Source organism: Neoarius graeffei, chromosome 13, assembly GCF_027579695.1.
Source record: "Neoarius graeffei isolate fNeoGra1 chromosome 13, fNeoGra1.pri, whole genome shotgun sequence".
Taxonomy (NCBI): domain Eukaryota; kingdom Metazoa; phylum Chordata; class Actinopteri; order Siluriformes; family Ariidae; genus Neoarius; species Neoarius graeffei.
In genome coordinates, this window is record NC_083581.1 from 9,384,380 (window position 1) to 9,410,527 (window position 26,148).

At 43.4% G+C, this 26,148-nt stretch overlaps 1 protein-coding gene across 1 annotated transcript; it reads right to left on the minus strand.

Annotated features, from left to right (window-relative positions):
• On the minus strand, positions 1 to 25,401 carry wdfy2 (WD repeat and FYVE domain containing 2). Its single transcript, XM_060937228.1, has 12 exons — positions 25,168 to 25,401; positions 18,773 to 18,840; positions 11,308 to 11,381; positions 11,184 to 11,238; positions 10,953 to 11,103; positions 7,981 to 8,093; positions 7,627 to 7,753; positions 7,274 to 7,379; positions 7,050 to 7,151; positions 5,071 to 5,201; positions 2,329 to 2,437; positions 1 to 359 (listed from the first exon to the last, which is right to left on the minus strand). Exons 1-12 carry the CDS (start codon positions 25,305 to 25,307, stop codon positions 330 to 332), a joined length of 1,206 nt encoding a protein of 401 aa, XP_060793211.1. The 5' UTR covers positions 25,308 to 25,401; the 3' UTR covers positions 1 to 329.
• Positions 25,402 to 26,148: the final 747 nt, after the last annotated feature.

The following is a 26,148-nucleotide window of genomic DNA, read 5'->3' on the forward strand; positions in this document are numbered from 1 at the left end:
TCTATAAATCACCTTGTTTATTTTTTTGTGATTTTTTTTTCCTCCACATATAAAGACGTGCAAATACAAGCTTTTTTGAAAACATGAGAATGTGTGGGGTAAAAAAAAAAAAAAAAAAAAAAGTACAATCTTCAAGGACATTGTAATGTTCACAAATAGTACAAGTATTTACAGAACAGTGAGGACTGACCCACCAGAACATGACTACACCTGTACACACACCCACGCCTTGGGCGTCTTCTCCACCCTCTGTTAGTGCTACACTGTCAAGGTCCTTGTTTCTCCATGGTGTACCGGTACATCCTCTGCAGTGAGTGCTGTAGTGATCTTCAGGACACCACAGGTGTCATGTCCCATAGCTACACACACACACACACACACACACGTTAATTATACAATTCGATATTCAAACTTCATTTACTGGTCACAGACACAATGACTCCACCGATTATTATTCAAAAGTCACATGCACCAATATTTCTAACCAGAGAATGTTCTAGCACAGAGGAAAACTTTACCACAGAAACACGAGCATATGCTGACGAAAGAGACCAATCTCTCTTCTAGCTGTATGCCAAATTAGTGTGAAAACAGCTAGGTCTGATCGCTATGTAATAACTCGCAGCACCTCCATTTTTTCCTGATCAAAAGAGACCAAAGTCCTGCCTTCTTGTTTTCTATTGGCTGAGGTCAGAGTTCAAGATAGTGAAAAAGTGTAGCAGATAAATTATACTGATGTCACAATCCACATTTCTGGGTTAGTATGATACCGTTTCATATTAGGTTTTTTTTTTTTTTTTAAATACAAACTGATTGGAAGTAGGTGATTAGATGCTAACATTTTGTACTGAACCTTTAAAACAGAGGAAGTGCAAATGAAAAGAATGCGTTTCCCATCCCTCCCCTGCACGTTAAATAATTTGTTTTTGTAGCTAATAAACTAAAATAGAAATTAAACTAAAAAGTGTAGAGCACTGTTTTGCTGAACATTTCTTAAAGGACCCATGGCATGGTGGTTTGTTGATGCTTTAAACGGGCTCGTGGAGGTTTCCGGATGTTATATCCGCAGCCTTTCTCGAAATGAACCCTCGGCACGTAGATATAGCCTCCTGGGAGAAAGCCCCATTTCAGCGCTTTTCCCAGTGCGTCGTTTTGCTAATGAGAAGCAGGAGAGGGGGAAGGGTAGAGGGTGGGGGCGGGTCTTATCATTAATATTCATGACATGTAAACGTGTTACCTCTGATTGGCTAACAGCACTGTGACGCTACCTCCAGTGGGTCAGAACAAGCGGATGTGGGTGTCTTACTATGGCGAGAGAGAAGGAACAAAGCGAAGGGAAAAATACCGCGCGCTGACGTCATTAAGGTGCGACGCGAGGAAATAAAATAAATTCAACAAATGTTTGGGTTTTTACTGAACAAACAAACAAATAAAATGAACGAGTGACTTAAAAAAAAAATGTGGGTGTCTTTGTAAAAACTGTTTTGATTGGCTATTATAACAGAGCATGCTGCATGCTTTTTGGTTTTGTAGCGCAGAGTACCTGGCTAACTGCAGGAAGCGGTTAGCTGCACAGCTAATGTAGCCATTGCAAGGCTAACGCACCGATTTTAAAACACGGCAAAACGACTTAACAGTTATACACTTACTCGTTCGGTGTTTGTGGCTGATGCGGCAGGGATGCTTGGTACGGACCCAGGCCTCAGTGACAGTTGATGTGCAAAACCTGCCCTGTACTGTCCCAAGTTGTGGAAACATTCATCAGGAAAATGCGTCCGACAAACATACACCGTCTTAGGTAGACTCGACGGCGTATTATTGGAGTAAATAAAATTAAGCCACTGCGTCTTCAGGGGCTCTCCCGTCGGCAGTAAAAACAGACTCCTTTCTGTGTTGTCACATCCATGTACAGCGCAACTTCATGTTTGGTGGCAACTTTTGAGCTGGGCGGGCAATCCATACAGTGGGTGGGAATCCAGAGGGGGGGCGTGGGGGATCATCTCCCTTGCTGACGTAGGCAAGGGAAGAGAGTTTATCAACGCACCGTTTTGGCGCGCCATTCTCAAATGTTGGGCATAGTTTGGTTTACACATTATGAAATTTCTAGCCACTGGGGTGACTTAAGGTCAGAGGAACTCATTTTAACGTTAAAAAAACCTCAGAAAGTGAAAATTTCATGCCATGGGACCTTTAACATCTACAGCAGTGTATACCGCGAAGTATGTGTGTAATGAAAATATCTTTGAGAAGTGGAATGTTATTTATATCTTATAGCCCTACAAAACACACATGCTCCTCTTTTCTGTGTGCGTGTGTGTGTACACAAACCTTGATAACCCTGTCCGTCCCGGAGGTCAGCAACCAGCTCCTGGTCGGCTCATAGTGAACATACATAACAGTATGTTTACTGTCATGGAATGTTGCTGTGGGTGCTCGCCTGACCAAAAAAATAAATAAAAGTTTTTAAAAAATAAAATAAAAAGCAATACTTGTTTTCTGGTTTTTAAACAAACATTCTCAGTTGTGTTCTGAAAATAGCACAGTTTTCACTGACAAATTATTAGACACACCGCTGTGGTCAGAAGTTTACACACAGACAGACATTCATGTCACGGCAACATCCCAATTTCTTTGAAGTGCTCTTTTTCTGTGGCACAACAATCACAACATCTTTAATAGGGGGAAAAAAATCCATAAATTTGAGTTTAGTTTGGGTTTTCTGAAATCAACAGGGTCAATATTATCCATACAGCCACCTAATATTTGGCTAAATGTCCCTTTGCAGGGTTCACCTTGACCAGATGCTTTTGTTCGCCATCAACAATCTTGAGTCAGAATTCTGGTTGGTCCACTCTTCTTGGGAGAATCGGTACAGTTTCGTTAAATTTGTGCATTTCCTGGAACTGACTTGACTTTTAAGCACAGTCCACATATTTTCGATAGTGTTGAGGTCAGGACTAATTTAAAGCTTAGTGTTATCCTCCACAACCAGCTCTGCTGTGTGTTTGGGTCATTGTTCTGTTAGAACACACAACTGTGTCCACGTTCCTGATGGTTTAAGGTTATGTTGAAGAATTCTGAGGTTCTTCATGATTCCATCCACTTTGTGCAGCGCACCAGTTCCACTGGCAGCAAACCGGCTCCAGAGCCTGATACTATCACCACCGTGCTTAACAGTTGGTACAGTGAACCGTTGGTCCTTGTGGCCAAACAACTTCAAGCTTTCTCTCATCGGACCATAAAAACTTTCCTCCAGAAGGATTTCTCTTTGTCCATGTGGTCAGTTGCAAACTTTAGTCAAGGTTGAAAGTTTAGATTTTGGACCAGGGGCTTCTTTCTTGGACGGCAGCCTCTCAGTTCATGGTGTAAAACTCGCATGACTAGACAGTGTTCCAGCAGCTTCCAGTTCATGGCAGGTCTGTGCCTTGGTGGTTCATGGGTTATTCTGACCATCTGAACCAATTTCCTCTCATCTGAGGGGGACAGTTTGGATCTTCAAGCAAAGTGGTTCTACCTCCCATTAACTTGTACTTACATACAGTTGTTTGAACTGATGATCTTGGAATCTGCAGTGATTTAGAAATGGCTCTAGGGCCAAGTTTACATTAGCCGGTATCTGTCTCGTTTTCTTCGCGGATGCACTGTCCGTTTACATTAAAACGCCTGGAAACGGGAATCCGCCAGGGTCCACGTATTCAATCCAGATCGTATCTGATCAGGTGCTGTGTAAACATTGAGAATACGCGGATACGCTATGCTGAGCTCTAGCTGGCGTCGTCATTGGACAACGTCACTGTGACATCCACCTTCCTGATTCGCTGGCGTTGGTCATGTGACGCGACTGCTGAAAAACGGCGCGGACTTCCACCTTGTATCACCTTTCATTAAAGAGTATAAAAGTATGAAAATACTGCAAATACTGATGCAAATACTGCCCATTGTGTAGTTATGATGGTCTTTAGGCTTGCCATCCTACCACTTGCAAGTGGTGAGTGACTTGCGCACAGCGGCTCAGTCCTGAATCACTGCTCGTGCACTACACTCGCGCGCTCTGTGAGCTGCACAGGGCCGGAGTGCGCACCCTCCAGAGGGAACTCGCTGTTCAGGGCGGAGTGATTTGGAGCGCAGCCGCTGAGGAGGAAGCGATGAGCCGCACTGACACATTTCAACTTGCGTGCCGAATTAGTCATGTGATTAGCGTATCCGTGTATTGGCGTTGCTGTGTGCACGCGAATCGTTTTTTAAAAACGTTAATCTGATGATCCGCTGATACGGTCTAATGTAAACCCCACCTAGGAGACATTCCTGAGTGTAAATCCTTCGAGTGTGATCCTCTTTGTCAGATCTGCACTGAGCTCCTTGGACTTTTACTTGTTGGTCAGTCCAGTAGTGAGCACTGATCAAACTCATGTTGTGCACAAAGAAGCTACCATCTTTAGTCAGTCAATCAATCATCACTAACAGGAAGTTAACAGACCTTGATCTTTGAAAGTTAAAACATTTTGGAACTTTTAGCACCACTGAACTAATAATCTAGGTGGGTGTATGTAAATCTTTGACCCTGTGTTGATTTCAGAAATCCCAAAATAAATTAAAACTTGTGTGCCAAATTCTTGGGTTTTTATTAAAGGTATAGCCGGGAAAAACATGTAATCTTTGATAGGGTGAAGTTTCTGTCAGGAGACATTTATGGAAGGAGTTTACAGTGTCAGGGTTTTGTAACAGTCAGAGCTTCATGTTAAAGTCATGAGGAAAAAGCACATTTAAAAACTTTCCAGGTTCTCTGTAACAAGCTGCTACTGTTTAAGTGATTACAGGGACCAAGTAGGTATAAATGGATTTAAAAAAGTTGCTCTTTAATAAACTAAAAATCAAATCATTAGGACACTGCTGTGGTATAGAGTCGGCAGTAATTCTGTAAGCTAGTAAGTATCTGTAAACAAATAACTATGCAGTAAACTCTTATTTACAAATTAAAAACATGTAAAGATGTAGAAAACAAGAACGCGTGGAAAGCAGGTGGATAAAAATCCAATATGTAAGAGGTGTGTGTTGAACAGCACAGCTCACTCTTCATCAGTGATGGACTTGTGGCACTCATCACACACTCGCACAGCGAACTCGAAGCCCATCAGGGGGATGGTGGAGCGCTGGGATGAGCACTTTCCACACACGGCTTGGCCGCATTTCCTGCAGTGATGCTACGGGGAAGAGCACATCAACTTTACACAGCGTGCCGTAACACTTTTCTGAATCTGCCCTGTTCACTAATGAGTGAGGATTATTCACACCGTTTCCTGCTCATGGACCTGAAGTGCTGGGATTGTACTGTAGCATTTCATTCAGGGTTGCAGAGATGAGCATTCAGTACACGGCTACAGCATGTTTTATTCCCGTCTAATGGGGGAGATAAACGAACAAAATGCTACCGATTCTTACTGGATATGCAAGATGTAAAAGTGGTGCTCCGGTTACCTGCAACTTGATCACAAAACTTGCCACTTAACTACGTGTTAAACTCATCTCATTATCTCTAGCCGCTTTATCCTTCTACAGGGTCGCAAGCAAGCTGGAGCCTATCCCAACTGACTACAGGCGAAAGGCGGGGTACATCCTGGACAAGTCGCCAGGTCATCACAGGGCTGACACAGACAACCATTCACACTCACATTCACACCTACGGTCAATTTAGGCCAAGTTTACATTAGACCGTATCTGTCTCGTTTTCTTCGCGGATGCACTGTCCGTTTACATTAAACCGCCTGGAAACGCCGGGAAACGGGAATCCGCCAGGGTCCACGTATTCAATCCAGATCGTGTCTGATCCGGTGCTGTGTAAACATTGAGAATACGCGGATATGCTGTGCTGAGCTCTAGCTGGCGTTGTCATTGGACAACGTCACTGTGACATCCACCTTCCTGATTTGCTGGCGTTGGTCATGTGACGCAACTGCTGAAAAACGGCGCGGACTTCCGCCTTGTATCACCTTTCATTAAAGAGTATAAAAGTATGAAAATACTGCAAATACTGATGCAAATACTGCCCATTGTGTAGTTATGATTGTCTTTAGGCTTGCCATCCTTCCACTTGCAAGTGGTAAGTGACGCGCATACCCGATATGCACTGGGATCACACACACAGCGGCTCAATCCCGAATCACTGCTCGTGCACTTCACTCGCGTGCTCTGTGAGCTGCGCAGGGCCGGAGTGCGCACCCTCCAGAGGGCACTCGCTGTTCAGGGCGGAGTGATTTGGAGCGCAGGATGCCTGCGGAGCTGAGTGTATCCGTGTATTGGCGTTGCTGTGTGCACGCGAATCGTGTATTGGCATTGCTGTGTGCACACTAATCATTTTAAAAACGTTAATCTGATGATCCGCTGATACGGTCTAATGTAAACCCCACCTTAGAGTCACCAGTTAACCTAACCTGCATGTCTTTGGACTGTGGGGGAAACCGGAGCACCCGGAGGAAACCCACGCGGACACGGGGAGAACATGCAAACTCCGCACAGAAAGGCCCTCGCCAGCCACAGGGCTCGAACCCGGACCTTCTTGCTGTGAGACAACAGCGCTAACCACTACACCACCGTGCCACCATGTGTTAAACTACACAAACTAACCAATGATGTTTTCTGAACATTTATACAGATGAACTTTATCAGCAACACGTGTGAATGAAGAAGCAGGAACAAAACTGACTAACAAACCAAACAGAAAAAAAAAAAAAAAAAAAAAAAAGACATGAACAGACTCATGTTGAACGTGAAGACAAATTCCCACAACTCGTATCCAAAATGTCAGCTTTCTGACATTTCGTCAATGGCACAAACAATGTTCTACACGGATATGGACAGGATCAGGATACTTCACTCATCTTCATACAAAATGCTTCAGTTACATTATTCTTGCTGCTGTGGACAGTGTGTGTTTCAATCAATTAATTAATTAATAAAAAAAAAAAAAAATCCACCTTCTACTACACACTCTTCCCCTTATACACTCAATGCACATTCAGGTGATTTGGGTGTTAGGGGTGTGTGTGAGAAACCTGGCGCAGGCCGATCTTTTTGCTGTCCCACATCTGCTTAAAGTTCCAGAAGAACGGCTGCTCACATTTCTGACAAGAGTCACTGTCCAGCCATTCAGGAGTCTGGGGAGGAAAAAATTAATTAAATTAATTAACACCCCCACCCCCCCAACACACACTGCATCTTACACAACAGACACACACAAGTCAAAAGAAAAGGAAATTTGATAGTGTCTTCTGTTCACCTCTTGTCGTGTGACGTCCATGTTCCATACAACAATTCCACCATCAGCTCCGCAGGAAATAAGCTGACGAGTGTGTGGAGCATAGCACAACCCTTGTACCTTGTCACTACATGCGCACACACACACACACCTTAATATCACAAAGCAAAATTCTCTCCACCAATTTATAGCACAACAGCGATATAAAGTCATACATGTATGACTGATGGTGAATTTATATTTTTAATCTAAATTAGCTCAAGAAACCATGAGTCACATTCACGTCACAGGTTTATTGTTCTGCAGAAGCATCTAACGTTACAGCACTTATTACATGCAGAATGAACCACTTTGTGCGTGCGCGCAAGTCTCACTTGTGTCCCTGCAGTTCGATGGCTGTGCCTTTACGACCCCCGATGTCCCACATAATGATGGAATGATCTGAACTTCCAGAAAATAACACCCTCTGGACAGGGTCCCAACACAAGGCTGTTACATTGCCTACACACAAAAAGCAGAAGTTACATCAAAAGGCATAAGAGTTAAAAGAGGTTAATAAACCTTTAGTGGGAACCGAACACATTTTCTTGTGGTTGTTGGTGAGAGTTATATATATATATATATATATATATATATATATATATATATATATATATATATATATATATATATATGTGTGTGTGTGTGTGTGTGTGTGTATGTATGTATGTATGTATGTGTGTGTGTACCCGTGTGGCCTTTGAAGGTGGTGACCAGACTGCAGTTGTCTTGTTCCAGTTTCAGAATGGTCACCTGACCCGACTGATCCCCTACAAACACATGTCTGGTCTCCACATCAAACCTGACAAACAGCTTGTTAAGGAAGTGTGCGCGTGCGGTAGTCTACAAAACACACATCAAGGTCTAAAGCACCACATCGTTCTGTTTGCGTTCTGAAACCTAATTACATGCACTCAGGGGTGTGTGTGTGTGTGTGTAAGACAGTCCTGAAGATGCAAGTAGAACTTCCAGACTTTAGGTGGGGTTTACATTAGACCACATCAGCGGATCATCAGATTAATGTTTTTAAAAACGATTAGCGTGCACACAGCAGCGCCAATACACGGATACGCTAATCACATGACTAATTCGGCACGCAAGTTGAAATGTGTCAGTGCGGCTCATCGCTTCCTCCTCAGCGGCTGCGTTCCAAATCACTCCGCCCTGAACAGCGAGTGCCCTCTGGAGGGTGCGCACTCCGGCCCTGCACAGCTCACAGAGCGCGCGAGTGTAGTGCACGAGCAGTGATTCGGGACTGAGCCGCTGTGCGCAAGTCACTTACCACTTGCAAGTGGAAGGATGGCAAGCCTAAAGACCATCATAACTACACAATGGGCAGTATTTGCATCAGTATTTGCAGTATTTTCATACTTTTATACTCTAATGAAAGGTGATACAAGGCGGAAGTCCGCGCCGTTTTTCAGCAGTCGCGTCACATGACCAACGCCAGCGAATCAGGAAGGTGGATGTCACAGTGACGTTGTCCAATGACGACACCAGCTAGAGCTCAGCACAGCGTATCCGCGTATTCTCAATGTTTACACAGCACCGGATCAGACATGATCTGGATTGAATACGTGGACCCTGGCGGATTCCCGTTTCCCGGCGTTTTAATGTAAACGGACAGTGCATCCGCGAAGAAAACGAGACAGATACGGTCTAATGTAAACTTGGCCTTAGAATAGCTCCAAATGAGTTCGTGTGGTCGTGGCATGTTCAGAATAGTAATGGAGCTTTTGTCTTATTCCTGAAGCTACCACAAGGCTCCTGGCAGGTTTGAAGGAGCTACACGTCTTTATGACGGACCGATCTCACAAGCTGACCTGCATGTCACAGTGACAAGAAAAGTCTTTTCTGAAAAAGTGCCTCATGCAGTCTCACTCTGTGCAGAAACACACCTGAAAGGTTCTGATACCACGTGGAAAAAGGTGCTATAGGTCAGATGAGACCAAAAAAAAAAAAAGTCACCTTGTTGAACTGAACTCTCAGCGGTAAGTTTGGTTTTTGCCAAACACACCAAACTGAAGCATGGTGGTGGCAGCATTCCATTGTAGGGGTTTCTCTTCAGTGGGGTTGGCCAATTGATCAGGATTGAAGGGAAAATGGATGCTCTTAAGTACACCCAAATCCTTGAGGAAAACCTGTCTCTCTCTGCTACACAGCTGAAGATGGGCAGGTCGTTCAACTTCTAACATGACAACGATCCTAAACATACCACCAGCAGAACAGCGCAGTGCCTTGAAAGATTGCCAAGTCAGAGTCCTAGACTTCGATCCAATACAAAAATCTGTGGATGGACTTTTGCCGCTTTTCCACTACAAACGCGGCTGAGTCGAGCTGAGCCGTGCTGAGTCGGGCTGAGCGGGGCTGTTGGAGTTGCATTTCGACTACAACCGTGCTGAACCGTGCTGGCTGGAAGTGGGTGGACACATTGGGTGGAGTTAGCGAAAGTGGGTGGACGTCAGGTGATGTCGTTAAGCAGCGCAAACAGTGACATCAGTGATCTTTTAAGCGGTAGTCTCACGACCCGAATAGTAAACAATAAACATGGAGGACATGGAGTCGTTAGTGTTGCTGGTCTTGGTGCTGTGGTTTGTTGTCACCGACAACGCCAACAGATACTGGCAAGAGCGTATAGATGAGGCGAGGCGCATAAGGCTTCAGAAATTCTCGTAATTCATAATTATTCTCCTTCCGGGTTTGCGGTGTTTACAGATCCCAGCGCGCTTGCAGGGCGTGTGTGGGCATGTGAGGACACTCCTCCTCACCAATCAGTGCACAGGGGAGTGTCTGCTCACGCCCCCAGCCTCACTCGGCACGGCTTGGCTCGCTTCAGCCCCACTCCAAAACGGTGTGAGTTTTAGGGGCTAAGCAGGGCTGAAACGAGCTGAGTCGTGCTGGTTTTTGGCAGTCGAAACGCGAGCCGTGTCGGGCTGAAGTGAGCTGAAAAAGGGTAGTGGAAAAGGGCCATTAGAGAGCAATCCTTTGCTGCTCACCACAGAATCTGATTTAACTTTAACAATTCTGCAAGGAAGAATTGGCAAAAGCTTCCCTAATCTCCATGTGCTGAGCTAGTAAACACTAATATGAAAAGATCAATGGCTTAATTCAATCAAAATGTGGCTGTATGAAGTAGTAGTATTAAATCAAGCAACTGAAGACTTTTCCAACCGCCATAGTCTAGTTTTTCCATTTCTTAACATTTTTCAAAACGGTCACCTTTTTTCATGAGTCTGATGCTGTATGGGCAAATCTGTAAATAAAGCTTGGAAAAAAAAAGTTTTTTTGAATGGTTTGATTTCAGTCTGTACAACAAATAAATTAGCCATTTCAAAAGAGGTATAATGATTTGTATATACATAGAAAAACACATTGCTAGCAAGAAAATTTGTAATAAGCAGCCCCTCCACTTTTTCCAGACAAATGAGACCACAAATCTTGTTTTCTATTGGCTCACAAGACTCAAGCTTGTGAAAGCACAAGTCAAAGTTCACTGAGAAATTCAGAACAAAGTGAGAATAACCACAACCAGAGGCAAACATCACGGCATCTTTCACTTCCAATGTCTTTCACGCTTCAGTGAATTGGCTTTTCCACTGAGCAAGTTTTGTTCACTTTCCTACAGGAGATGGTGTGTGTGTGTGTTTTAATATAAGGATACTGTAGTCCAGTCACCCACGCAGCCATCCTGTAGGTCCCTAACTGATGGCCGCTCTCTGAGCAACGCCAGGTGAAACTCTTATCCTGACCTGTGCTCAGGACCCACTCCATCTCCAACACAAACAACACCACGGTCACTGCACCCTGATGAGCTACACACACACACACACACACACACTCAGCAGTAGATACACACTGTGTAATACATTCTAATGTTTACCTCCCCACTCACCCTGATAGGAGCGAGCTGGAGTCAGCTTATTGTAGTCCTCAGAGACGGTGAACTCCTGTACAGATGGGAAATGAGTCTCTCACAGACAGACAGACAGACAGACACAGAGACACAACTCACTTACAGAAATGACTCCATTGTCCATTCCAACTGAAAGCCTTCGGGTCTCAGGGTTAAAAGACATGCATGAACAGGGAGCTGCAAAAAGACACACACACACACACACACACCACTGCAATTACAGTCAGCATCACACACACAAGGCATGCACAAGAGCCTTTTAATATCTGATCTTGTGCCTGTAAAGTCTGGACTGGCAAGAACATGCACACAACAGATGTGCTACAGTGAATTAACTTTTAATGAACCCATTAACCAATGTGTTAACAGTTAACAGGTTGCCAGCTTTCCCAACGACCCTGACAGATAAGCAGTATAGAGATACAGGGTTCTAACTAGGCCTTTTCAGCATATCAGGCTGATACGCAGTGTTTCCTTACCGCTACGCCCACAATATTGCTGGCACACCTGTAAAAGTTACTGCTACACTAATAAAAAGACTTGCCAATCTTGAAAATGTAGCCTTTTGTTTAATTTTCTCTTATCCCCAAGCGATGGCACGCCACCATGCGAGTGTTCTATATTCGGACATACTCCACTCCCCATCCATGTAAGCACCCGGTGCATAGCTGCCCGAGTAGTTCTGTGTGGAGATTGTCATTGATCATGCTAATCCAGTTTACCTCCTTCCTTATTGCCTTCAGACACGTGTACAGTTGTACACATGAAGTTCCATAGCATTTTTTCCTTGTGTCCAAAGGGGTTATGCTGTGTTTGGGGTAAAGTGCCATCCATGTTGAGAGGCGCTTACGCACCAATTTTTTTTTTTTTTTTAAATGATGCAACACTGTGCACTGAAACCGTAGGAGGAACAGTCAGTAGGGGAAGGTATGGTACGAGTTAGGTGATAGTCATGTATTGTAATTGAATGGCTGAAGCTGAAAATAAAGCCGACACTTGAACATCAGCTGGTCGCTTTATTCTTATTCCATAAATATAAATCACTAAGGGCGGCACGGTGGTGTAGTGGTTAGCGCTGTCGCCTCACAGCGAGAAGGTCCGGGTTCGAGCCCCGTGGCCGGCGAGGGAGTTTGCATGTTCTCCCCGTGTCCGCATGGGTTTCCTCCAGGTGCTCCGGTTTCCCCCACAGTCCAAAGACATGCAGGTTAGGTTAACTGGTGACTCTAAATTGACCGTAGGTGTGAATGTGAGTGTGAATGGTTGTCTGTGTCTATGTGTCAGCCCTGTGATGACCTGGCGACTTGTCCAGGGTGTACCCCGCCTTTCGCCCGTAGTCAGCTGGGATAGGCTCCAGCTTGCCTGCGACCCTGTAGAACAGGATAAAGCAGCTACAGATAATGAGATGAGATAAATCACTAATATAGTTGAAAATTATAAAAAAAGTCTTCAATAAAAAAAAAAAAAAAAAAAAAAAAAAAAAAATATATATATATATATATATATATATATATAAAAAATCACAGCAGCTTTTGGCAAAGTCATTAATATTACCAAAAAAAAGAGAGTGACTTTCAGGGAGGCCTGCAAGTGCCAGGAAATACACTAGAATGCATCTCCAAGCATGTAGAACCTATGAGCTTTTGGGGGCCTAAGGTGGCACCTGAACCCCCAGTCACTAGGACTAGTATGCTGATATTTTGGTCTGGTTAGAACCCTGAGATAGATGGTGCATCTATGATGTACAGAACCATTAAGATGAGCTATACTGGTGTAATAATAGTCCGCACTATAGTGAAAAGTCCGCACTATAATGACAGGCGTACTAACACCTTCTGCGCGCTTCGGCAGCGCATTGATATGGAGCTCAGATATCAATGCGCTGCCAAAGCGCGCAGAAGGTGTTAGTACACCTGTCATTATAGTGCGGACTTCCCATAGCATAGAAAATCGCCACGTTTCAATTTGTGTAACTGAACTTGTTTCATATCACTGGCCATATAAACCTATGTAAACAGGAAAAACGCGGAAGAGTTTGGTCGCATCTAACTACAACCCCAAAAAATACCATTGGCCATACTGAGCCTAGCTACATTGCTAACAGGAGTGACAGCGCATCTGACTGCGTCTGACTGACTGGGAGGTCGCGTAAAGCTCGGAGAGGTACGGAGCAGCTCGTCTCAATTCAGATAAGAGCATATTTCATTATGGAAGTACGGTGGACTGTTCCTTTAAGGTGGGACTCTGTGGTGGTTAACTCGTGTAAAATGATTCCTCATGCTCCCTGAACCACTCTTTCACAATCTGAGCCCCAATTTCATACCTGTCCTATCAGGGAAGAAGAACCCCATTGACCAGGTTCACATCATTCAATATATTCAGGTCGTCAGCTGACTTCAATTTATTGCCCAGCCTCGACCTGACCAACTGAATCAACCCCAGATCATCACACTGCCTCCAGAGGCTTGTACAGTGGAAACTACAGTATGCTTCATGTGCTTCCCTTCTTACCCTGACATGCCCATCACTCAGTAAACGGGGTCAGTCTGGACTCATCGGACCACACGACCTTTTTCCATTGCTCCAGAGTCCAAACTTTATGTTCCCCAGCAAATTGAAGCCTTTTCTCCTGATTAGTCTCACAGATAAGTGGTTATCTTATGGACACAGCTATTTAGTCCCAACCCTGCAAGTTCTCATCACATGGAGAGTATGGAAATGCTCTTAATTTCACTATTAAGCACAGCTGCGAGTTCTACTGTTTTTTTTTTTTACAATTCAACTTCAAGCATTTAAGTGATCTCTGATCATGCTCAGTCAGAATTCACCCCCCACACAAAAGCTGACAGTTCACCACTATCCTTCCAGGTTTTAATAATGTGTTGGTCAGTTTTTAACCTAATTCCAGTCATTTCAGCTCAAATCTCCTTAGTTGTTTTCTTTACTTGATGCAGGCCAATAATTTGACCTGTTTTTTTTTTTTTTTAAACCAGGCAATGTATAGTAATTACAGAGATTGAGAAAGGAAAATGGGATTACAGGGTAGAGATTGTGTGTGAAATACGTCCTGCCCCATGGAAAAACTGGGAGGAGGAAAAAACTCCCCTTTCCAATCTAACTTTTTTTGGGATAGTTTCAGGTGTTTTGAGAAGTTTCTGAGGTGTAATTGGGCTAGAAATATTTTGCTGAAACCTGTAAACTCTGGTCATATTACCTGGAACACAGCTGATAAAAATAACACCTACAGTGGTGCTTGAAACTTTGGGAACCCTTCAGAATTTTCTAGATTTCTGCAGAATTATGACCCAAAACATGATCAAATTTTTTTTTTTTTCACAAAAGTTCTTTTTAAAAAAAAAAAGTACATGAACCCATTTAAACAGAGGAGACAGAAATATTATACTCATTTATTTGTTGAGGGAAGTGATCATAGCTATAGGGAGGGAACGTAATCTCATCGCCCCCGACTGGATGCGTTCCAACCTCTATGGCAAAATGAATGAGAAGATCTTTTTCAAAAAATTACATTTCGGGTTACACTTCAAAGTTAAGACAATGGCTTCCATATGTTGTGCATGTCAGGCAGCTCTATCGAGCCTGGTGATAAGACTATTTTTTCCAACGATTTGAATTGTTTTGAATGTTTTTTAATAAGCTGATCAAAGACTACATGGACCAGACGTCGCGTATGTGACGTCACCGCAAGTCTAGCGCCTTTCCAAATCTGTGTACATGCAACTCACCTGATTATTTCAATCCAAATCCGACGTTGTTCGGGATCCTTTGGGAAAGTAAAAAATTTGCAACCATTCGTCTCTGACCGGTGGCTGCAGTCTGGCGCAAAATATAGCATGATCAAAATACACAGATCTTCCTGGTCGTGCGATAGCCAAGCCTACTGCTGATGTAATATGAGCGACTCTGACTAGACAGTTTGGTTGTAGTCCGTTTCTGACAGGTTAGGCGCAATTTCGATCTTTTAAAAGACAGCGAAATTTCACCTGATACTTTCACAGTTGGTAGATAATCCCAACATATACACAACATTTTTTGGGGGTGTACAAGTTCCATGTCATAACTTTGTTGGATTTTTTTTTTTTTTTTAAATCAGGTCTATGGGATTTTCAATAGTATGGCTCTCGGCTTAGGAACGCTACCATGAGGATCGCTGCGTTTCACTTTCCCTCCCTATTTCGTAGTTAGCGCCTTCTTAAATGAAGTGACAGTACAAATGGCAGCATTTAGACAAAAAAAAGAAAGTAAACAAACAAGAAAGTTAAAAATCATACGACAGCAATGCATTAGGATTAGTGTAAAGGAGGAAAAAAACATGCAGCTGACGGAGAGTAATATTCAGAGAATTAAAAAAAAAAACCTCAAATTTCTCTTCTGTAATTAAATACAAATTTACGAGAAAAAAAAAAACTCGGATACTGTCGGAGATCATAAAGTCAAACTTGTGAGAAAAAAAAACTAATTTAATATTTAAAAAAAAAAAAAAAAAAAAAAAAAAAAAAAACACCACACACAAATTTACAGGTTTTTTTTTTGTTTGTCAAGGAGCCAGATCCCTTCACTTCAAGCCTCATTACACCACAGATGCCACAGCTGAGCTGAGATTTACAGAAAATGCAGTTTCTCCTCTCCGATCAGCAAAGTAAAATAATAAAAGCACAGATTTTCAACTATATTTCCCAGAATACACTGCAGCCAGGAGGCATGTGATTGCTGTCTCAGAGAATAGCTGAGTAATTAAAGTTGTAAATTTACAACTTTAATCTTGCAAGTCCCACCCTGAAAATATTACCCCCCTCAGCTCCAGATTTACTTATTAAATCCTACCATGACCTCAATACATGGTTGTTAACGTGACTTTTCTGTATTACCCCTTTTCCACCAAATCAGTTCCAGTGCTGGTTCACAACTCGTTCAACTTGCGAGCCAGCTGAGAACCAGTTTGCTTTTCCAGTGTTTCCGCTATGTACAATTGGCTGCGGCAGGCTGCCGCACCTTGATTTTTGCTGCCGCACGTTCAGGAATTCCTGAAGGGGGGCCGTGGCCCGGGTAACTTTTTGAAAATAATTTTTGAAAATTATTTTTAAAAATAGGCTAAACCAATATTTTTTGACGTTGAGCGGACTCGAGCCTGGCATGAACCGCTCCAACACGCTATAATGACACCAATCTATCACCAGCCAATCAGGAGACTTAGTCAAATGCATCCCCCGCCCACCAATCACCAGCCAATCAGAAGACTTAATCAAACGCATCTCCCACCCACTTGTGTCCGCGTCTGAGACGTTGAATTTTCACAGAAGGAGGGAAGACTGCGTGATAAATTAACGAACGAATAAGAGAGGAATTTCAACATATAGGGCTTAAGTTTGTTACCGTTAAATAAGCATTGCTTGTACAGTAGCGTGATGTCGTTACAACGTTGACCCACTTTTAACGTGCAGAGTACCGACTGTAGCCGCTAACATGCTAATTAGCTTGCTGTCAAAAGTGCAAAGACCTTAAATTGCTCTGTGTAAATTAGAAAATGGCGCAACTTCCTCTGTAGCCGTCAACTCAACTTGTCTTGAGTTTTGAGCCAATCACAGCAGGGCAGCACTGTGGCCTGAGGTAAAACACGATAGTTTTAGTTTGTTTAAATTACAAAAATGAGTACACCCAATGACTGTCTCATATACTCTTCATATACTCATACTGTTTAAGTAATGCAATAAAACGAAGCTTTAAAAGTGGTATTTACTCAAACTGTTTGCATAGAATGAACTTTAGGGTTAACAGTGTAATAGTGTTGCAGTGTTCTGCAAATTTGCAATTTAATATTTCAGATCTTGAGACATGAAAGTGCTATTTTAAAAAATAAAAAGGTCAGAAATGTTTTCTTTGTAGTCTATTTAGTTCATTTTATTTCCTCAATAATTTTCCTTGATCGAGAAATCGGTCTGGGCTCTTATGGGTTAATCAGTAGCCTGCACGCTAGTATATGTTCCATTTACAGTCAAACATTTTGATGGACTCCAGGCTCAATTTTGATTAATTAAAAATCTGCGTAGTAGTACAGTCTGAAGATGCTCTTGCACATTTGGTGTCAATTGAACAAAAATTACGGGAGGATATAGGTTTAAGTTTTACAATTTTTGAAGTGAGTGATGGATTGATAAGTTTAGATGTGTTCAATATTTTCTTATCTTCAGACATAATATTGTAGATGTTTCTTTACCTGCTTGATAGTTTTGACCGGGACTCCAATCTTCCTCAGAAGAGTCATTAGTCCTTAAATTAAATTCATTATAGACATGAACTTAAAATCATTGTTTTATTTTATGGCCTCGGTGCCCTGTCTTTTGGCCTTCGTGCCCACGGCATCAGCAGAGCGTTTGTTTTCCACACTGCGTCGACTGAAATCATACCTCCGATCCACAATGACACAAGAGACTGAATGACTTGATGAACTGCCATATTCACCGTGACATTCTGGAACAAACTGACATGACAGCCATCGCAAAGGAGTTCGTGCAGGCCAATGACAGACGCAGGCAGGCCTTTGGGAAGTTTTAAACGCAAGTCATTGGTTACTTCTATTAGCACCACCGAGTGCACTGCTTCCTCTGTTTTCAATGTTTCTATACTGCATTGGTACTGATACAAGCAAGTTGTTTAAGTTGAGTTAGCCTACTACCGAGGTGCTTTTGTTGTGTACTGTTGGCTGTTTTAGCATTTTATTCTGCGCAGTTATGTGCTGGCATGTTGTGGGCTAAAGTCATGACTGATGGATTAATCTATGTATAGCCTTCTGTGCTGTTGGCTGTTTTTATCCTCGTACTGGGGTGGGACGTCTGAGCGCAGGTCTTGCCACCGCACCTTCAAACATTTTCTAGGGGAAACACTGCTTTTTCATAGCTTGCGGTGCTAAGCGGAGCCACGTCATTACGTCGCTGTATACGTCAGTTACGGCGCTACGTTTACATAAACCTTGGCACGAATATCAAAGCAAAAACAACACAGAAGAAGCAGCAGCAGCAACAATAATAATAAATGACTTTGCGTTTGTACAGCTGCTGCTTCTCGTCGCTTAAAAATGGCGATCTTTCGCGGTCTTGTTATTGGTCTTAACAACTCCGCCCCCCCCCGCTGACGTAAGCGGTTCTTTCCTCTGGCCCAGCAAAGAGTTGGTGCTAGCCTGGAACCGGTTTTTCTGGCCCCAGAGCCAGTTCTTTGTCAGTGGAAACAGAAAACCTGGTTCCAAACTAAGCACTGGCCCCGAACCAGCCCTGGAACTGCTTCAGTGTTGCCAGATACTGCTGACGTTTTCCAGCTCAAAATATATTCAAATCCGCCAAAATGCACTTAAAACCGCCCAATCTGGCAACACTGAACTGCTTTGGTGGAAAAGGGGCATCTGTTACTCAAAGCTAACTCAAACAATAAGCTTTATTCCATTTCATTGTTTAAACCTTAAATCAGTGTTAATGTACACAATACACAAGCAGGTACATAAACATAGTGAAACTACAGAAATGACTTGTGCCTCATTGTGATTGTAATGATGAGAGTCTCACCAGGCATGGTGTGGTAGATACTGGGCCAGTACTGTCCACTGTCTCTCTTCAGCCAAACACGCACCGTCCTACCACACAGAGACACACGTCCATTAGTCCACTTACTCACCACACACCTCGTATCATACGCATAAGCTTACAAGCACAATGTAGGGGTGTGTGTGTGAGAGAGATGTGTAAGGAGGAAAACACCTGGAGTTGCGCTGTCATAAAGCAGAGTTACCTTTTCCACCCCAAAGTGGATTAATTTCCCATAACTGCACATACCGATGTGATTAATTCCTTTTACATTACAGCAGTTTAACAGTAAATAAACTTAATTATTATCAAATGACATTGTTTACAACATCCTGAATATATTCACCCTGTTCACAGTTCTCTCATTGTGATTTCAGGACAGTTTATTTATCCTCACATTACAGGACCTCAGAACTGAAAATGACGACACGTATCCAAGTGAACAAGAGCAGTGTGAAGAAGAGACAATGAAGAGTGCTGATCATGGCTTGCATATGGAAAATCCAGTTGAACAAGACTGGAAATAGCCTGCATGCACACACGTAATATTTTTAAACAGTTGTTCCAAAAGCACGTTAACTCTGCTGTTGAATTCTTGAATCCGATTGGTCAGAAGGTGTTGACTCGGTGTCTATAACAGCAGCTCTGACAGATAATTCACACACAGTATCATTTCTAGAGTAACGACTCACACGGGGACCTGGATGGCGGACGTTCCACAGAAGTGAAGCTGTAGCTTAAACAATTTCTGACATCAGAACAGGGGACTTGGTTCCTCCACATCACACCAGCCAGTCATTTATTATTTACCTCCAACAGCACACCTTGAAGCGTCATCTCATCTCATTATCTCTAGCCGCTTTACCCTGTTCTTGTGTTTCAGGTCTAAAAAGCCCACAGTGTACGACGAGACAAGGTCCAAACTACACTACACTAATGAACTGTGGCATGTGGTCTGGTTTTGGAACAGAGTGTGTAGTTTGGGCCACACCCACATCAGTGGACTGGTGATAAAACATGTGATGATGAGGCAGGATATGACGGTCAGATCACATGATGATAAACAAACTGCAAAGGGAAGGAAAACTGTATGGGGTAATAAGTTACAACACATGTTGACTCAGGGCCTGGTCAGGATAAGGAGGAGACCCACTGGGGGCAGAGATACACCTCCATCACCTACAGATACAGTGGTGCGTGAAAGTTTGTGAACCCTTTAGAATTTTCTACATTTCCGCATTTGAAAGCAAAGGTTCACATACTTTTGCCACCCAAAGATATGTAATATTGGATCATTTTCCTCAATAAATAAGTGACCAGGTAGAATATTTTTGTCTCATTTGTTTAACTGGGTTCTCTTTATCTACTTTTAGGACTTGTGTGAAAATTTGATGGATGTTTTAGGTCATATTTATGCAGAAATAGAAAATTCTAAAGGGTTCACAAACTTTCAAGCACCACCGTATCCATCCATCCATTATCTGTAGCCGCTTATCCTATTCTAGAGGGTCGCAGGCAAGCTGGAGCCTATCCCAGCTGACTACGGGCGAAAGGCGGGGTACACCCTGGACAAGTCGCCAGGTCATCGCAGGGCTGACACAGAGACAAACAACCATTCACACTCACACCTACAGACAATTTAGAGCCACCAATTAGCCTAACCCACATGTCTTTGGACTGTGGGGGGAACCAGAGCACCCGAAGGAAACCCACACGGATACAAGAACATGCAAACTCCACACAGAAAGAAAGGCCCTTGTCAGCCACCGGACCTTGCTGTGAGGCGACAGTGCTAACCACTACGCCACCGTGCCAACCACTACGCCACCGTGCCACCCCTGCTACAATATATTGCAAAATGTGTATTACGGTCCTATAGAGACCTTGCATGTGATGTCACAGCTGATCCAGATTGTAACAGACGCCATCTTGTCGGTCAAACGCCATATTTCCGCCTTCTACTTCTGGTTCTACTTCTGCTTCTACCTTTTCTTCTGGAAAACCCTACTATATACAATTCTACTACAATGGCTGCGGCTACAAGCTCTCCCTACCTGTGCACGTTTATGTTTTTTGTGTGTATTTTTGCGTGTTGTTCGTCTGTACCGGACTTCAATATCCACTACAACCGTATGGACTTACTGGACATTGGTTTCCAGCAGAAAATGACGGTTTGTAGCGATTTCCATCGCATGCACAACATTCCGGATGAGATAGCGAGACCAGCGGGGTCTCCGTGGATTGTTATCGGGTCTGGCAGGCGAAGGAGGCGGCATCGGGAGCGGAAGCAAAAGCGAGGCTGCAGGCAGAGCCGGCCTGTTGACTAAGCTCAGAAAACAGCCACTCAAATCTCCACTGCCAAGCCTCTACCTCTCCAACACCAGATCCATGGTAAACAAGACGGACGATTTGGAATTACAGCTGGAATTACCTTATTCTATAATCGGTTGGTCAGTGCTATACTAGATACTACTGATATATCTAGTATCAGTACTAGTAATACTTAAGTGACTTACCCGTCCAATGAGGATTGTTATTTTCTTGTTTACAAGATGCCACATCTGAGGGCAGCTGACAAATCCTGAATTTCTGTAAAGATAACTGTCCAGAGATTTATAAGCACGCAGTGCTTCACCACTGAACAACGAGGGAAAATTAATGAGGTAATTATACACGTCTGGGTATTCCACCTCTGGCAGTTCAATATCCACTGATACGGTCGTGAAAACTACGTCCGGTAATCGATAAGGGTCACTAATCTGTAGGTCGTTTATTTTAGACATATATCTAATTATCTGTTCATTAGAAAAATGAGCCGTGTAGTCCGTCGGTTGAAATTGATCCATTTTGTATACGAGTGCAGCAGTATTCAGCTGTGTTTTTTACCGACAAGATGGCGGCTGTTTACATTCCGGTCACGTGACTGCAAGATCTCTATAACAAATCCTTTTGCTAAGTTTCGTCAAGTTCCTCCAAAAATTGTGAGAGGAGTTGATTCCAGGACAGGCTTCGCCACGACATAATCCCCCTTCAGGCCTTTCAGCTAGCAGGGGATAAAAACACACCCAAGACAGAATAAATGATGTATTTGATTACAGTCGGGAACAAAAGGCTCAGGTGCGTCAATCCACTGGACAGCACTGGACACTTCTCCCTGAGGCCAAGACTTGACCCAGTGTTTGTTTTAGTCATGTTCAGAAGTAAGAAATAAGGGTTGTTTCACAATCAGGGTACGCAAGCTAAAAATCATATTTAACACTTATTATCTTCAATATCAAAAGGCTTGACTAAATAAACTTGGTTGATTATTGTAGCCCTGTGATAGCTCTATTTACCATGCAAAAAAAATTGTGATAACGTTATTTTTGGTGAATGTATGGCAATATGTGTCATATTTAGCAAAATTACTCGTGTCATTTAGGAAAAGTGCTTTTTGACCACAGGTAGCTCCAAAATCTTAAATCATTCTTTATACCATAAAACAAATATTTGGTTCCATATCATTGGAAACATAGTTAAGTTTTAATGTTGAACGCCAGTAAGTTTTCAGACTATTTTGATCAAATTAGTATGTAATCATAGCCTAGTAAACTAGACCCACCCACCTAGCGGCCAAAAAATATTTTTGCCTACGAGTGGGTCTAGCCTCGCACCATATCAACAAAACACCCCGGGCATCAAATCATGCCCGCCAATCACAACGCAAGGTTTTTGTTTGGATTCTTTGGGCGGGCTTTTGCAGGAGTGACGACAAAGCTGCGCGACGCTGGAGAAAGCACAACAGGAAAGATGGCTATGGCTAGTGAACAGCGCTAGTTTGACTCCGCTTTGGAATCAGTTTTAGAAGAATTAGACTTGGAGTTTTCGTTGAAACATGAGCAGGAAGAGGCTCTCCGCTCATTCCTTTTCAAGAAGGACGTTTTTGCTGTTTTGCCGACCGGCTATGGCAAAAGTCTGATCTACCAGCTGGCTCCGCTCGTAGCCAAAAGGATGGGGCTAGTTTGTGCAGTACAAAGAATTAATAAACAGCTTTGAAACATTACTTTTTGATTGTTTCTTATTTTCCCGTTATTTTAAATTTAAGGGAAATTATTTCACCAAACACCACTAAATAAAAATAAAAAACCTCTCAAACAGTTTAAGCAAACCCTTGAAAAACACTTGGAAAAGTGTATGTTAAGTATGTGGTACAGACTCCAAACTTCTTAATATCTAGAACCTGTTAATACGCATTTTGAAAAATTATTTATTTCAAGGCCTCCCCCACTGCTTTCTGTCGCTCTGACTACGTCACAGTCACGCTGATTGGTCAGAGCGTTGGCCTATACGCACAGAGACAGTTTGAGGTGGGGTTTACATTAGACCGTATCAGCGGATCATCAGATTAACGTTTTTAAAACGATTAACATGCACACAGCAACACCAATACACGATTCACCTGCACACAGCAACGCCAATACACGGATACGCTTGGCTCCACAGGCATCCTGCGCTCCAAATCACTCCGCCCTGAACAGCGAGTGCCCTCTGGAGGGTGCGCACTCCGGCCCTGCGCAGCTCACAGAGCGTGCGAGTGAAGTGCACCAGCAGTAATTCGGGACTGAGCCGCTGTGTGTGTGATCTCAGTGCATATCGGGCATGCGCGTCACTTACCACTTGCAAGTGGAAGGATGGCAAGCCTAAAGACAATCATAACTACACAATGGGCAGTATTTGCATCAGTATTTGCAGTATTTTCATACTTTTATACTCTTTAATGAAAGGTGATACAAGGCGGAAGTCCGCGCCGTTTTTCAGCAGTCGCGTCACATGACCAACGGCAGCGAATCAGGAAGGTGGATGTCACAGTGACGTTGTCCAATGACGACACCAGCTAGAGCTCAGCACAGCGTATCCGCGTATTCTCAATGTTTACACAGCACCGGACCAGACACGATCTGGATTGAATACGTGGACGCTGGCGGATTCCCGTTTCCCGGCATTTCCAGGCGGTTTAATGTAAACGGACAGTGCATCCGCGAAGAAAACGAGACAGATACGGTCTAATGTAAACTTGGCCTGAAAGACAGCAGGTTGTTCCTCCCACACCCTTCAGAAATGTCTACGAGCGAGGCCAGACTAATGTAATCGTGTAAAAAAAAAAAAGTCCTCTCCGAGACAGCTAATTTTTCAATATAAAATAACACATCTAAAAATGATTATTTTTCATCCTAAAATGTGGTCAAGATATTGGGACATAAATATTAGAGACAACTAACACAAAGCTTACAGCCTTATATTTAAAAGCACTATGGAAGTAGTGGATTCTGAATTGTCAAAAAAAAAAAAAAGTCCTCTCCGAGAATCACTTCATTTGTTTCTCCCATCTTATAGCAGATTACACAAAACTACCATACACACGTCAAAAAATTACCTGAAATCTGTTCTTTAACTTGTCCTGCACTTAAAAACTGGTACAAGAACCAGTTTGAATCAATTTGAATTTTGGACCCCTGTGACACAAACTTTGTACCCGGATTGTAAAACAACCCATAAATAAGACAATTGTATATTTAAAAAAAAAAATGTTATAAGGCGGCACAGTGGTGTAGTGGTTAGCGCTGTCGCCTCACAGCAAGGTGGTCCTGGGTTCGAGCCCCGGGGCTGGCGAGGGCCTTTCTGTGTGGAGTTTGCATGTTCTCCCCGTGTCCGCGTGGGTTTCCTCCGGGTGCTCCGGTTTCCCCCACAGTCCAAAGACATGCAGGTTAGGTTAACTGGTGACTCTAAATTGAGCGTAGGTGTGAATGTAAGTGTGAATGGTTGTCTGTGTCTATGTGTTGGCCCTGTGATGACCTGGCGACTTGTCCAGGGTGTACCCCGCCTTTCGCCCGTAGTCAGCTGGGATAGGCTCCAGCTTGCCTGCGACCCTGTAGAAGGATAAAGCAGCTAGAGATAATGAGATGAGATGAGATGAAAAAGTGTTATAAATAAAAACTGCAGTATAAGAAGAATAACACACCTTGGGGATTATTGGAAAATAACCAACCTCAGGCTGGTAACAGGAAGTCCACTCCATCACCCCACTCTGGTGTTGATGATTTTCCTTCAACAGCACGACATGGGAGTGCATCACGCCTGAAGCATCATGATTCACTACAATATCGAAGTTAAATCACGGTGCGTGGAGGAATCGATTATTTTTCTCCTCCAAACTACACTTCGGGTTGTAGGTCACGTGACGGAAACATCTGCAAATCCTGAGCTCAGGTGAGCGTCAGGTATCAGAGAGGAGCGCGCGTGCGCGCGCACACACACATACACGGTGACCCGGTTCTGGTGTTCAGAGCCCGACATGTTGAGGCTCGGCTCTCACACACACACACACACACACACCTCACCTGTCCTGAGAGACGCTGATCACTCCGTCCTCTTTAGGGATGATCACAGCGGTGTTCACTGCGTCCTGGAAACCGTCGATCCTGCTGATCAGGACGGGCTTCCTGGCCTGCGGGGGTCGGGGCTGAGCTTCAGCCGCCATCAGCCAAAAACACAGACTTATTTCTCCTCCTTCGCAAACATAACACACTCCAGCAAGCCTGCGGGCAGCGTTATGGAGGCTCAGAGGGTGGAGCTGCTGCGGGTCAGCTGAGCACCGTCACCACCCACGGGGCGTGTCCCAAACCCAACCCGCTCCCTCACTCACTCACTCACTCACTCCAGTCGAGTTCCCTCAGAGCTTCACACTGGAACACTGACTGTTGAGTACAGACTGGATTTCACAAGGACTCAGCCACATGATGAACTCTGCCTCAGTTACGAAATGTTCAGCTCCGAATTTAATCACTTTCTGTCAACATGGTGTCTGGGGTTTAAAAAAAAAAGTGCTTCCGGACGCGACTGCAAAATGGCGGCGTCCTTTTGCACTATGTAGTGTACAATCTACAGCAACCCACGGTCTAGTCAATCTAGTCATCACTTCTTTTTTGGGCAAAAATACATTAGCGACAAACGCAAATTAAGGAAAAAGAAGAAGAAAAAGAGGCAGAATAAGCAAGTGAAACCGGAAGTAAATAAAATGACCCCTGTTAGGTTTATATAAGTATTATTCTTGACCAAGAAGGCAGTAATTTATTAAAATGGTGACAAAATTAAGGATTAACTTAAGGTTCAGTTAAAAATGACCTTCTGTCTCGGCTGGACATTGTTTGGGAACATTTTGTTTATTTTTTGATAAGAATGTGTATTCATTCAGAGAGGTGTCTGAAAGATTCACCAAGGTCTGTTTTGGTGTCAGATCGACCCACACACACTCTGAAATGGTAGAATTAAGGTTCATGTTTATGTTAATTCATGTTTAGTTGAAATTTAGGTTTATAGCT

Coding starts and splice junctions, on each gene's coding strand:
- wdfy2 (XM_060937228.1), bottom strand. CDS start 25,307: ATGGCGGCTGAAGCTCAGCCCCGACCCCCGCAGGCCAGGAAGCCCGTC. Junction 7,152..7,273: donor TGGACGTCACACGACAAGAG/GTGAACAGAAGA, acceptor TTTCCTCCCCAG/ACTCCTGAATGGCTGGACAG. Junction 360..2,328: donor GGACGGACAGGGTTATCAAG/GTTTGTGTACAC, acceptor GTGTGTGTGTAG/CTATGGGACATGACACCTGT.